The 14,688-nt window shown below is 33.3% G+C and overlaps 1 protein-coding gene across 1 annotated transcript in view; it reads right to left on the bottom strand.

The window, feature by feature from the left end:
• Positions 1 to 8,697, bottom strand: part of LOC117176604 — a 165,811-nt gene extending 157,114 nt beyond the window's left edge. The window contains exons 1-2 of the mRNA XM_033366858.1: positions 8,626 to 8,697; positions 2,427 to 2,583 (exon numbers count right to left, since the gene is read on the bottom strand). Of these exons, the coding sequence (XP_033222749.1) occupies positions 2,427 to 2,583; positions 8,626 to 8,697 (229 nt within the window). The remainder of the gene's footprint in view (positions 1 to 2,426; positions 2,584 to 8,625) is intronic.
• Between the last annotated feature and the right edge of the window lie 5,991 nt (positions 8,698 to 14,688).

Here is a 14,688-nt window from a genome sequence, read left to right as displayed (position 1 = left end):
GAAAAACTTTCGTCTATAAATTTATTTTCGTACCTTTTTCCGTTTTTCCACAAATTTTTCATTTTTATTTTTAAAGTGATTTTTATGATTAAAACCAAAACCAGGCAGCCTGTCAAAAAGTAATTCCTAACAAATTTGTAGCTCTATTTTTACGATTTATCGTGTTTACGGAGGGACACACAGATGCCATCGTCAAAACTTGAATTTCTGATTCAGAAGATCTTGAAACGTGGAGATCTGTTGAAAAACTGTGGTGTCAAATTTCGAACAATTCTCATACTTTCTCAATTAGCAATATTGAGAATGTAAAAAATTTAAACCAAAGAGACCCCTTGCTAAGAGAGTAATTGAAGTTTTAGCCTAATAGTTGAATCATCTAAGAACAGACGAATTTTCGAAAAAATAATTGAATTTTTAACAACAACAAAATATCAGTTTTCAACCACAAAATATGAAATTTTAATTCATAGTATGAATTTTTTTAAACACAAAAATTACTTTTAAACCAAAAAATAGAATTTTTAAATAAATAGTTGAATTAGTAGCCTAAAAAGTTGAATTTTTAACAAATAGATCGTTTTCATTGAAAGAAATTAAATTTTTTACCAAATAGTTGATTGACAAGAAGTTGATTTTCAAGCAAATAATTTTATTCCGAACCAAATAGTACCAAAAGACACTCATTTTCAATCAAACAATTGCATTTTCGACTCAAAAAGATGAATCTTCAATAAAATTATTGAATTTTCAACCAATAATAATATTTTTAATTAAAGAAAAAATAAACTTTTAACCAGAAATAGTTCAATTTTCTTATTGGGTTCTATTAATTTAGTTAGAAATTTTTGCAAGAAAATACATAGGAAAAAAATATATTCTTTAAGAAAGGGGAAAGAGTGTAATAACTTCAATTTAATTTGAAATCAATCGATTTTAAATTAAAATGTTACCATTTTTTCCACCTTTAAATTTCAATGTTGAAAGTTTCATTACGATTTGAAGTGAAAGTAAGTATAGCGAATATCTGACCAGAAATTTCGATTGGTCGCATTTAAAAAAAAGTCGGACATAAACTTCAATGGACTAAATATACGATTTTTGTTCATTTTCGTCATCATTATCATCATCATTACAGTCATATTTTTTTAAATTATAATATTAATAGAGCTAGTCTTCCTGAATTAAGGCCAGAAAAGAAAATGATATATACTGTAGAGAAATAGATGTGAAGGTTGACTATCTCAAAGTCACATTAAACTAAAATTTGTAGCAGGAGACAGCGCTGCAAATTTTGATACAAAATATGAATATGAAAAAAGAAGACTGTATTACTTGTTCTCTTTCTTCCTCTATTTGACATTTTTTACTTCTAAGCTCTTCTAATTTTTTATTCAGAATGGCTTGGTGACCTAACCTCAAACCTAGTTGCAGGACGAAATTTGGAGTAAGTAACAAGAGACTGGCACAGTTAATGCACTCTTCTGGAAAGAAAACTTGACGAGCATATAAAGTCTTACTAAGGTGTCAAAGCTTCATTTATTTATATAAATACGTAAATTTGTTAAGACATACTTACCCTTGCATTTTTGTTTAAAATGGCCTGGGCCCCACGAGTCTAATATTTCACAGACTTCTTTGTCCATCCTTATAATCTCAGAACTTTCCAAAATCACATCGAAAGTTCATAATTAAAACAAAACACTCCTAAAAACTTGTTCATTTTGATCCCTTTGTTCCGCGGTCGAAGACGCGCTTACACTCTTGCGCAGGCGCACATCGAATGCTATGTACAATACATACTTGCAAGCGTACTGCACTCTACACGCGATCGCGCTGCCAGCGGCGTATTGTGGAACTTATGTTACCGGAAATCATAGCCAGAAAACTTTTAACCAGAATCTCTGACGGAAGGAGATAGGCCGTAAACGCGGCTCACGGGCGGGATATAGATGAGACGCGTAGGTGATATGGCAAGTGGTGGGAGATGTTTCACGGAATCTAGAGCTCTCAAGCAATAGCCTTATTACTCGGGTACCCAACAAGTCAATTATCAGCAATAATAATGCTCGGATATTTTTTCCGATGGTTTAATTAAAAAGAGAAGCTCAAAAACGATCGAAATGTGTAAAAACCTTGATTTCGAATTTTTTGGAGTAAGCTCCCTTTCTTCGGCGCACTTCACATATAATGTATTTTTTGTTGAAAACAAATAATAACAGTTAAATTTTTTAGCGAAAATATATTACCAATATTTACATTTTTACTATTTTTTTAATTACCCGTCCTTTGTGTTTCATGAGTCATACCACTTTTAACTTTGAGTGCCGAAAGAGGTGAGGTTATGATTGTAAATAAATTATATTTCGAGCATTTATTCCAAAAAAATGTAATTATCTGGACAATCTAAAAGAAACTGAACTACTTACCGCTAATAGCTAGCACTTTCGCTTTCCGTTGGATAATTTTCTTTAATTTTATATAATTCCACTTTAATGTAACAACACAGCCCACATCTCTAATTTTCTTTGGTATTAACGATAATTGAATAACGTCCTTTTTCCGATCTTGCAGATACCAGATCAGCTAAAGCTGCTTTCCTCGTGAAACCGTTTAGATTTTTGATATTATCAAATTAATAATTATAAATTCAAACCATTCAAATTGACGCTTTAAAAAACTGCGGTTACGGATGTGAGAGAAAACAACAATGTATTTGTTACTAGAGCGAAGTAGTCAAGGGAACAACGCCATATTTGATTCTGACAATTTCAATTTTCAGTTACTATGAGTGAGCCGAAAAGTGAGCAAAGTAAAAAATTTAAAGTTATTATTACATAAAGCTGTTAAATTCAGGGCCTAATTTTATAAGAGAAATTCGTATTTCCTTATTTCTAAGTGTGGATCTAATTTCATGACAATTGTCGTTAAAAATTGTCTCATCAAACCACCGAAACCTGGTGCCGATTGTTACAAATACATTTTACGACGCCAAGCGATAAACTTGATTTGTAAAGTGTTAATGAAAATGCAATATAATTCTTATCATGTCGCACAAGGCTTGAGATTACGTGCAATGTTAGAAAACGATAAAGTAAAACAACAATTTTTTTAAGAAAAAATCTTTTTACAGATTGCTTAGACTCCTATTCCTGAATTTTCAATTTGAAATAAACTAATATGAAGTTTTGAGCAATACTATTACTTAAACATTAAAATCATAATTATATACTAAGTAATAAACATATATTGCCCTTCCAAATAATCAAGAACAATCCAGTATTTTTTGTTTAAGATAAATTATTTTAATATGAATTTTAGAAGAAGTTTAAAAATGTACAAATAGTTATAGAGTGCTAAAGGAGAACGTTAAAATCCTATGAAGATTATGGAGGTTTAAAGGAGACGTTAGTTAAACTCAAGAATCTAGGAGCTAGATCTTTAATTTAGAGCCTGAAACCTGCTTAGAAGCAAAATAGAACGAAAATATCTTTAGAAGCGGCTAAGTAGGAGCTAGCAGAATAAGCAGTCGCAAAACAAAAGCAATACTTCCACTTGCATTCTTAAAGTAGGGCCTATATTTCGAATCGGGTATATTTACTAAGCTTTAAAGATGTGAAAGAAATCTCTAAGGATTTCTAAGAATTCGAGTAATTTTAAGGAATTACTAGGGACTTTCTGGGACTTTCGAATTTCTTTTGGAAGGATTTAAAAATATTTGGAAAAGGTTCAAGGATTCACAAGAGACTTTATAATATTTTCAAATAGTTTTAGAGATTCTAAAGAATGCAAGCGAGATGTTCGATGGATACATATTTTAACTTATCTTAATAATTTTTTCATGTTAAAATATAAACAATTTACCGAGTTACGATCATCCTTTCGAGAGGCCAAGAAAAAAAGGCGCAAAACGGGGCCCATAATGCATAAATTTTAAAGTCAAAATTTGATTTTTTCCGTCAAAAACGCTCGTTTAAGGTTATAAAACTAGAAAACGAGTGAAAAAAATTACTTTTGGAATGTTATACTTGTAGAAAATATAACTTACAAAATTCGATTTTTTTTTGCTTTTTGATTTTAATGAATTTGAAAAACTTCACAGATTTTTAGGATTTTCAAGAGATTTGAAGGAATTTTGAGATATTTTCGCGGAAGTTTGGAAGATTATACGTATATGTAAAGAATTTGAAGATATTTTAAAAAATTTGGAGGAGTTTAAGTATTTTTAAGAAATCTAAAAAGATTTCTAAGAGTTTAAGTGATTTGAAGGAATTACTAGGAACTTGAAGGGATTTCAAAGGTTATTTTTTAATGATTTCAAAACAATTCAATAAGTTTTAGTGACTTTTAAGAATGTTAAGCGATAAATGGGAAAGTTATTTTTAAATATTTGAAGGAATTTAAGGATATTTGAAGCATTTAAGAGATAACAATTAATTTTAATAAATTTTAAGATACATCGATCGGTTTTAAATGTTTTTATAACGACACCGAAAATAGTTCACCTTTTTTTCTGAATAAGTTCATACGATTTAAATGAAGCTACAAAATTAACGATCCGTGCATTTTAGACAATTTAGATTTTGTGTTCAAAGAAGGAGCATTAGGTTGGTTTTAAGTCAATAAAAATAATTGGCAACACATAGATCGATTTATTGAAGATTTTAAAGAAACTTATTTATATGTAAGCTATATATCAATAATCAAAAATAAGATTATAATTTGTAACCGGAAAAAAGACCAAGCTTTGTTAATTTCAAATAACCTCCAACTGACCTTGAACATTACAATTGACCTATGACTTGGGTATGTACTCGAACGTAGAATTTTCCGCTCTATCGATTGCAGATGTAAAAAAGGGGGTTTCCATTGAAAAAAAACAAAGTTGACCTTAAAAAAGCCATGAAGGTCAACTCCAAGGTCAAAATAAATGTCACGATTGAATTCCTCGTTGAAATTTACTTCAGGAATTCCACTGACCTCTTGGGAAACTTTCTTAATTTCAAATAATCTCTATCTGACCTTGAACGTTACAATTGACCTATGACTTGGGTACGTACCTGAACGTAGAATTTTCCGCTCTATCGATTGCAGATGTAAAAAAGGCACTTTTGAATCTCGACATTTATATATTTTTTTCTTGGAGCATTTGGTGAAGCCGTATCGAGGGGAGTTCCGTAAGGGTGACAGAAATGCTGATGAATCACTTTTAATATTGTATTGTGCCTTATGATGTACGTCAATACACCGTCAGATGGACAGCAATATAAAAATGGTTGCATCCCCTTATCAAGGAGCTGCTGGTGAAGTTTTCCTTCTTTCGCTCACTTCTTCGCGTTTCATGACCATTTTATAAAAATTGCTTTGTCCAGTTGGGACTAATAGTGTCCTGCATCCAGAATAAGCCTGCTGTGCAGACATTCGAGACTGAGGATTTGGCAAACACGTTGACGATGTGAGATGTGAAGTCACAAATCACATGACTAAAGCGATTCCATTATAAATGTTACGTCCTTACACAGTAATACAAGATGATGAGTTTTAAATGTAGATGAATTTCATTTTTGCATTTAATTAATTAAGTCACTTAATTTCAACCCGAAGTGGAACTTCAGTGCAGTGCCTCCTATCTGATTATACGAGTAATAACATAATTAACAGACAGGCATGTTAAGTTACGGATGATTTTCATTCGCGCGCTCTGAAAGTCAATTTGTGCTGGCAGAAAGTCGTTCGCGAAATGCGATGCGGTGATGCGCAAACACTTAGACGGATTTAGGCGATTTTATAAGAGGTGCCAAGAGAAAAGCTGAGAGTAGCTAATATGGTGTCGATAGCACTGGCTGGATAGTATCGATCAACACTGAGCTCATGGTACAGTCGTTTCGTCAACGTTTCTTATTTTGACATATGTACTCAGATCTATAACGAATTTTATTATGAATAGAATAATCGTTTATATATGATAAAAAAAGATGCAAAAAAAGGATTGAAGTTTTACGTTCTGTACCTGGTATTTCAACAATCAGTTGACTTAAATTAACGTATAAGTTTAATTCTAGACGCACACGTTGACGGAAAGTCAACAATCTTTGTGTCTTAAATTAACCCATGAAGTACATTTTACGTACATAAAGCAGTGGACTTTCAACCAAGCGCGTTACTTAAAGTCATGTTATAATCATCAGTTGACTTTCAACTTATTACTGTGTAATAAAACGTATAATTCCGGCAATAACGACTTTATTGGGACATATAGATTAGCATTAAGAAAAACGGACATTTCAATCCCTTTGAATGCGTAAAAATTGCCTTTTTGTCCAAAGAATAATTAAATCGCATTGACCGGCATTGATTGTATTCAATGTTTTGTCGACAGCACTAAATGGCATTGACACTGTTCCATACTTGATTCGTGAAAGGCGTTGCATCGCATACAATTTGGCGGTTCGCCGAGTAGCATTAAATGGCATTACATGGCATAAACTCATAGGCATTACAAGCAAGTCACTTTAATGCCTTGAGGTTTATGTGCAATAAAAATGATTAAAATAATGCGAGTTTTATAAAACAAAGCGCATTTAGTAGAAGGCGATGCTATTAGTTCTCACACGATGTTTTCCAGATGAGGTTCTAAATCTTGTTTTTAAGAACGGCTTTAATTTCTCTATGCAACTTAATATGTGTGGATGAACCTTCTAGCTTGTCAACATACGCTAGGAGAATGATGCGTCTTTACAGATGCATCTGTCGCTTATTATGTTCTTCCGTCATCCTGCCATGCCTTTTTCAGGCCACTCATTCGAATTGTGTTGATATTATAAGACTTTAAAAGATTCCTCTTTTGCACCACGTGTTCAAAACACAGACAGCAATAATATTGTCAACACACAAAAAAATTGAATTTAAATGTAACCGGATTAGCGCCAAAATCGGTGTAGTGGTGTTGGAGATAGCCTGAAAATATTACGCTTACAATCTGGGAGGGATTTTTGCCACTTAAGACGACGTAAATAAAATCAGTTTGTGCTCGAAGATAAAATAAGTATAATTTAATATTCATAAATTACAAAAACCTTTTTGTCAAATTCTACTAAGGCAAATATATAAGCTATAATATATAATATAATAATATAATATGTAATAAATAAAAAACTGAAAGCTTACAATTACTTTCTTCGATACGTGATGATGTCTACTGAAAGTCTTGACAGATTGCGGAGACTCAGAATGCCTTTTTTGACTAAAGCGAATCACCGGGCACTGCAACCAGAACAACGATTAAATGTAAGCGGTGGAAAATTACAAGCGACGGTTTTCTGAAGACCTTAAACTTTCCTCTCTGCCTTGAGGCAATTGACGGAAAGCACCCATAAATAAAAGCTCCGGCAGGCAACAACGATGGAGATATTTTTGCCTCATCCGAAATACATTCGGCTTTAGAAGAGGGAACATTAAATCTCCCCAAAGGAACGGCAAATCTTACTAACAGTGAGGAAAGATCACCCTGCTTTTTTTGTAAAGATTTCGGTTTCCCAATAGGTCTTTGGATGATGCGACCTATTTCCGGAAAGCTTTCAGTCTATCCAGAGCTAGGCGCATAAGTGAAAAAGCATTTAGCATTTTATCCGCACAATAGCGAATTTATAAACAGCCAATCAACATGGATCCCAAACAGTAGACACACTTGTCATGGGAACTGTCTACCTGCGTAATTTTTCAAGGTCGGCTGGAGATGAGGTGTACTGTCCTCCTACTTTTATGGACAACGAAAACGCTGGTGGAAATCTCTTTCTCGGAGCATGACGGCGAGCAGGTATATCTGCCTTCAAAGATATTGCCGCAACTTCAACACACCACTCCATCAAAATTGCGTATGAAAATCGCAAGATTCCGGCTGATTACTTAGTAACGTCAGCCTCTGAATAAGCTTATTCTCAGGTTCTTTTGTGATTTAAATCTACAGGGCGCTTGTTAACAGGGTGTAAAGTAGACTTTACTTGATATATATATATATATATATATATATATTCCATATAAATAAATGTGTATATACTTCAATTCTGCAAATTGTTGATGAAATTACCGTATAAGTGCCTAATCTTTGCCCACGAAAAAGCTCTTTAATGAAAGTATTTGCCCATTTTTTCCAGCACCAAAGTACTAATGAAATTCCATCTTATAATCTACATTTTGCAGAAAAACCCGCTTTCATAAGGCTTAACAATTGTATGGTAATCGAGGTTTTTTATGGACATTAAAATAATAGCATGGTATCAAAACAATATGTAATTCAATGTTACTGTTAAAGTTTTTATTTTAAAATGTTCCATCTTATACATTTGTTCGTTTGTACTATAAGAAAGAAAAATCGATGTGAGAACCTCTCTTTTGAGGCTCTCCTTCAGCTCTTCCGACCAATTTTCTATAGTCGTCAGAATAAACTGATAGAAAGCCATGTCCCTCGACAATTAAGTGTCAAAAGCTAGTGTCGACGGCCGAGGAGGAAATCTGCTCAAGAGGACTGACAATACGTTCTAAAGGACTGCATGTACAGGATCAACCTTTAATTATGCCTTCACTGGACGTTTTGGAAGACTTCAATTCATCACAGAATCACCAGCTAACCCATGGAGAACCCATTCTTCCTGAGCTGATGATGATAGTGTGCTCGCGGATGAGTTGGACGTAGATGACCATGGTCGCTCATTTCGAGAAATTGTGAAGAAGAAGGTAGCTGAGATTTAATTTAAGAAATTGCTTAAACCTACGAACCCTCTCGAAATGTCTTTATTTTCTTTTTAAATGATTTTTAAATGAAATTAATGTAACGTTCCATTTGACCCTCTCTGGGGATTTGGAATGCCCCGAACACTGCAGTGTAGACCTCGGAGCAGAATAAATACTTTTATTTGGAGTCCTCATGTTAGTCATCGTTTCGCAAAAAGAAAAGAAGTCAACTCGCAATTCAATATTTTAAAGAATATACGAATTAGGATTTAGGATACTTACTTCCTTTTATGGACAAAACACTGCAAAAAATTCATACTGTCATAGAAGAAGAACGGCTTCCGTTTTGATGCCCCGCTTCGAGAGCTTGCCTTTCTCATCTTCTTTTCTAGGGAGGACTTCTCCTGCAACTGTATGTTCTTCAAACTTATTGAATACAACTTATTGAAACTTAGGTAGAAAAAGCTAGTGGTATTAGGGATAACTTAATTGAAATATAGGAGGGAAAATATGTTTCAAGTGAAGCTAGCGAATGTTTTAAAACTCCCTTAAAAAAAAAAACAAAAAAAAACTTTTTGCACGGTATTCAGTGAAGTTTCTCACAAAAAGTCATTCCTTCAGATTTCTGCCTTCAAAACCCTGAAAATTTGAAAGGGAAGATTAGTGAAAACATTCGCGTTTCTACGAATGTACATTGAAAAAAAAGTTTGATGTGGACGAATAAATTATATCTAGCTCTTACAAATACTTCCTGGAGGTACTTTGCGTTGTCGTGCTCAGAGATTTATCTCGACCGGTCGATTTTGGCTCAGTTCAGCAACTCAGGTGAAGCAAACTTAAGGAAGCAGGCAACGTATCATTTATATTTTTGTTAAAATTTAAAATGCAACACTTCTTCATTACCTCAAACAAGTCAAAGCTATCACTAATTTCAATTAAATTCGATGTTATCCTTATAAATTATTTTGAACCTCATTGAACTTACTGATTCATTGTACTTAATTGTGGTACGAAATTTGTGTTTAATTTTAAAATCACAAAAAGTTACAGATATGATAGCTGCTTTTTTGAGCTCTATTACTCCTGAAATATTATCATAGATAACAAATTTCAATCATCCCTCATGGCACTGGTTTTCTATGCTAAGTGTAAGAAAGTAAATTTACTGCATAATTCATTTATACATGACATACTGTCGCAATGTTCAACACGTTCACGTGTTTCAGAAATCATGTCTGGCTTGAAGAAAAATACGTTATAACATTAACAATACACAAATGGAATCAAGAAATATAATTAATAATTATAGACCAATTAAAATACTATTCTTACATATGACCGCAATCATTATCAGTATAATTTCACTATTTCTGTGAAAAATAAATTAATTGTGAAATTTAAACATAAATCTCAATTAACCCAAATCTTACCATCCATACGTGCGATGCTAGAGATTTCTCGCCAACTATTTTCTCTTTTCCAGCATTCTTAAAATCGTTTAATTCCTTATTATAATTATGCGCGTATCTCTGTATCAAGGAAATTAGCAGCTCGTCTTCTGCATAATCTGGATCAAAAGCCTTATCAGCCGATACACAGAAATTTTAATTATGTAAAAATCATTGATTTCTAAACCTTCAAAATTTTGCTTGAAAAAGCAAAAGTTTGAAGCTTTAAATGTGTATGATTGTTACACAATTAAAATTTCTACGTACTTTGTTTATGATGCATTCAAATTTGTTCTTTAAAGAGGAAGCTAGGAAGCATCGAATCAGAAAAGAGAATTATAAGAAATGTAATGTTTTTAAAAGGATTTTAAAATTTTGTTAATACTTTGCGGTACTTCCTGCAGTATTTACATGTGTATATATTAAAAAGAGAATATTTATAAACTCTAAAACATACCTTTTATAATATTCTTTAAAGGGAGTCCAGCACACCACTTTTTATCTTATATTCCTTAACTTTCACTTTCAGAACTAGAAAAACCTTCTAAAAAAATGATGCCACGTGCGACACTTTCAAATCAAGCGACGCACCAATCGAGAAAGTTCCGGTTAGAAAATTGTAAATCTTCTGCTAGATGCGGCTGTGCATTACGCAAGGCTGCTGCAGACTGCATGATATTTCAACGTTCCGAACTTTTCGACGCCTTCAGCGCCATGCCGCGTGAGAATTACAGAGATTGACATGGAGGCCGGTGATTGGTCTAGAACCTTTTGCGCAATGCGTTGTGCGCTGTGCAATTGTATGTGCACCCCGTTCAAGCGTGCCTTAACGTCTTGATATTCTCGGCCGGCAAGATCAGACGACGCAAAGGAAGGGTTGCGCAGGCGGCCCACTTATCGTTTCTTCGTCGCGTTGACAATTCCGGTTCACGCCTTCAGGAAGTTTATGCTTCAGTATTTGCGATCTCTCTGTTACGATGCGGGAACTTCCGTCTGCGCTTATTCACATCCGTTGGCTGCTAACGCATACTGGCTGTGTTGACCAAAGGGCTGCGTTGATACAGCCATCCCGGTGGGTACAAAATTTGGCAACGTCTTTACGACATCGTTACGACACATTTACGGCAACTTTACGACATCCTATGTCCATGTTGTTTCGGTGTCTTTGCAATATCGTAAAGGCATCGTCAGATCATACGACTTATTTACGATATCGTAAAGACACCTTAACGACATGGACATAGGATGTCGTAAAGTTGTCGTAAAGATGTCGTAACGATGTCCTAAAGACGTCTCCAAACTTTGTGCCTACTGAGATATGAATTATTAGCAGCAGCGGGAATTTTGAAGGTAAAAGTCACATCCGTGCTTAACTCACGCTGTGCAATAACATCTTATTGAACTCACGACTATCAAGTGACGTGTTGCCACTACCAAACCTCTTGTCGGTCCTCCATAAAAAAATCCAACAGAATAAATAAAATAAAATAATGCTTGTTTCGTCCTAACAGAATTTGACAATTTTTTATTGTTAATCTTTTATTTATATTGTAGAAACAATAAAGCCAGAATACTTGTTTAAAAATCAAAAATATAAACGAAGTCTTAACTTATTTAACTCTCACGGCGTGCTTGAACGAACTTTAAATAGGGGTGACAGAAGAGGCCTTATATTATTTCTCGGTTTTTTCTAGAATGCTGCAGAAAAAATTGCCAAAACAAATTAAAATCATTCTTATAGACGTTTTTTATTTTTGCTTTTTTTAATGTTAATTTTTTAGGTTATTCGAGAAAAAATTGATTTATCTTCGAACAAAGTTATTTTTAAAGTACAAAAATGATATTTAATATTCTTTTTAATTTAAAAATGCTATACTAATTGTATTTTTACATCCTTTTTAATGTACTATTATATTTGTATACACGTACAGCCTTTAATAAATTTTTGGAAAAATTATCATTACTTTCTTTACTTATTTAAGCGAAAAACACAAATTATTGTTTAAAGGAGTCATTTGAAAAATAGAGTTTTCAAAATTTTAAAGTTTATTTTGGTAATGTGCGACCCAAAAACCCTAGAGTATGAAATTTAGGGAAAAAGTATCGACTTCCTCGGTTTGGGTATACGCTTGTCGCATTTTTGTCAAGGAGGGTTTATGAGGGGAAATAATGGAAGAAGGGAAATGAAGTTATGGGAGTAAAGACGTGGAGGAGATTAGAGATAGGATGGTATAGGAAGTTAAAAGAAATAAGAGGAGTGTAAGAAGCAGGAATGAGAGGAGGGGAAGGATGAAAAGTGAGAATTAAGAATAGGGAAGTGGGGGAATGAGATTAGGGTGAATGAGGGAAAGTAGATGAATTGATTAGAAATGAGGGTGATTCGTAGAGGGACAGTGGAGGCTGGGTAAGGAGATTGTTAGCTGGCAAGGCGACGAATACTGGGATTGGGGGCGGGGGGGGGGGGGGGGGGGGGGGGGGGGGGGGGGGGGGGGTACAGAAGGAAAATGTTGAGGAAAAGGATAGCGTTGGATGAAGTACGTGGAGTTTAAGTAGAGGATTGTAGGAAGCGGGCCGAATTGGAGTAATTTTTTTCAAGTCGTGGCTAGCATACGACTACCTAACCTCCCACATAAACAAATTGATTTTTGGGAAAAACTTCAAGAGCCGTAATAGTACAGTACGTGACAATGGGCTAAACCGAGCCAGTTGGCTGTCGCGACTTTTTTTTAGCCCCGTGCTACCTATATTATTTTTCACAAAAAGAACATCGAAAATGGCGGCTTCTGTAGCCTGCCAAAATGGCGGTATGCTGGTAGGCGGATACGAAACATTTTTGCTGGCTACATTTTTGCAATTTTTGCTTGCTACGAAAGCCGCCATTTTCGATATTCATATTGTGGAAATGTTTTTATTTAAGTCTGAAGAACAGCCCTACAAAAGGAGTAACTTCTGCAATTATAAAAAACCTATCATTTATTTAGAGGGAGGGGGTAGATCGACAGACCTAAAAGTTGGGATCACTGCCATGGACCTAGGACACGAATGCAGTTTCAAACATTTAAAAAAATTTACATTTACTTTAGCAGCATTTGGGTAAAATGTAAGTATAGGATACTTGTAGTGTTTTCGTCGATTTTTTTTTATTCGTGAAATATAAATCTCAAGAAGAAGAATAATATTCTTGGTTTCTGTATGTTGGAAATAATATTTCTCGAGATTATTGTAATTATACGAATAAGAGAGAGGGAGAGAGAGAAAGATGAACATTTTTGAAAAAATATAACAGAGATAGATCGTGTTGCAGATCTTATCTAGATCCTTTATATTAGCGATCTCACGACTTTTGAAGGACCTGAATATCTCAGATTCACTGATGCGATGCGCGCGCGATGATAATATATTCTCTGGAGAAGGCTTCTCATTATTCACGTTTTTGATCATTCTCATTGCTGTGGGCGCATTGTCTTAGAAATCTTGCTTGGGATATTCTTCAAGCATTGAAAACAGGATCTAGGTGATCTAGATATACACAATTGTCGATAATAATTAATCTCTGTTTTCTCAAGATTACGAGAATAGCGATTTGACCTGAAAACCTGTAAAAACATGAAAATTATCAAATGTAATGCAAAAAATGTCTTCCATTTAATTTTAACACCTGAATTTTTTTAGTAAGAACTTTTTTTAAAGATTCAGTCGTAGAGATGAAATTAATATGTTAAATTTAGAAAGTATTAAAAAATTAAAATTAAGGATAATCTTAAATAAATTAGCACCGCCGATAAAGTATATGATTAAATAATACAAAAAACTGAGTTAATCATTTCTCAAATTTTCCTTTTAAACCCATGAATTTGCATTATTGAAACAAATTTTTATTTTGTTTAAAAAAGACCTAAAATTCAGTTCAGAATTTCAAAAATTTTAAATTTAGAATTTAAAAATTGTGCGAGTTGTATGTTCTAAAATTAAACATTCTGTCATTTGATTGATTTACATGTCAAATTTGATCAATTTCGAAGATTCGTAGGTGAAAAATCTTGAATTTTGATACATACATTAAAAAAATAATTCTAGAAACTTAAATAATTTTCAATTCCAAATATTTTTACATTTAAGAATTGTCAATTGTAACTCTTTAAAACGGCAAAACTTTAGTTTGAAAAGCTTGAAAAATTTAAGCGTATTCAGTTTACAAAATTTATATTTAAAAGTTTGAACTTTATTAACAATAATATTAGTAATTATGTAATATTTCACAATAATTATAATTATAACAATAAACATAAAAAATGCTTTTTCTACTGTAATAGATATATTTCTAACAAAGCACTTGAATTTTCAATTAAATAATTAAAAATGTTAACATAATAGTTGAATCTTCACCCTAAAAAGATAAATTTCCAACAAAATTTGTCATAGTTTATATTGCAGTCCAAAAAGATAAAATTTATACAAATAAAAGAATTTGAAACCGACGAGGCGAATTTTCAACAAATAAAGTTTTTTCCGT

This window comes from Belonocnema kinseyi, chromosome 1 (assembly GCF_010883055.1).
Source record: "Belonocnema kinseyi isolate 2016_QV_RU_SX_M_011 chromosome 1, B_treatae_v1, whole genome shotgun sequence".
Classification (NCBI taxonomy): Eukaryota; Metazoa; Arthropoda; class Insecta; order Hymenoptera; family Cynipidae; genus Belonocnema; species Belonocnema kinseyi.
Note: the sequence above shows the minus strand (reverse complement) of the source record. Positions and strands in the feature narration are given on the sequence as shown.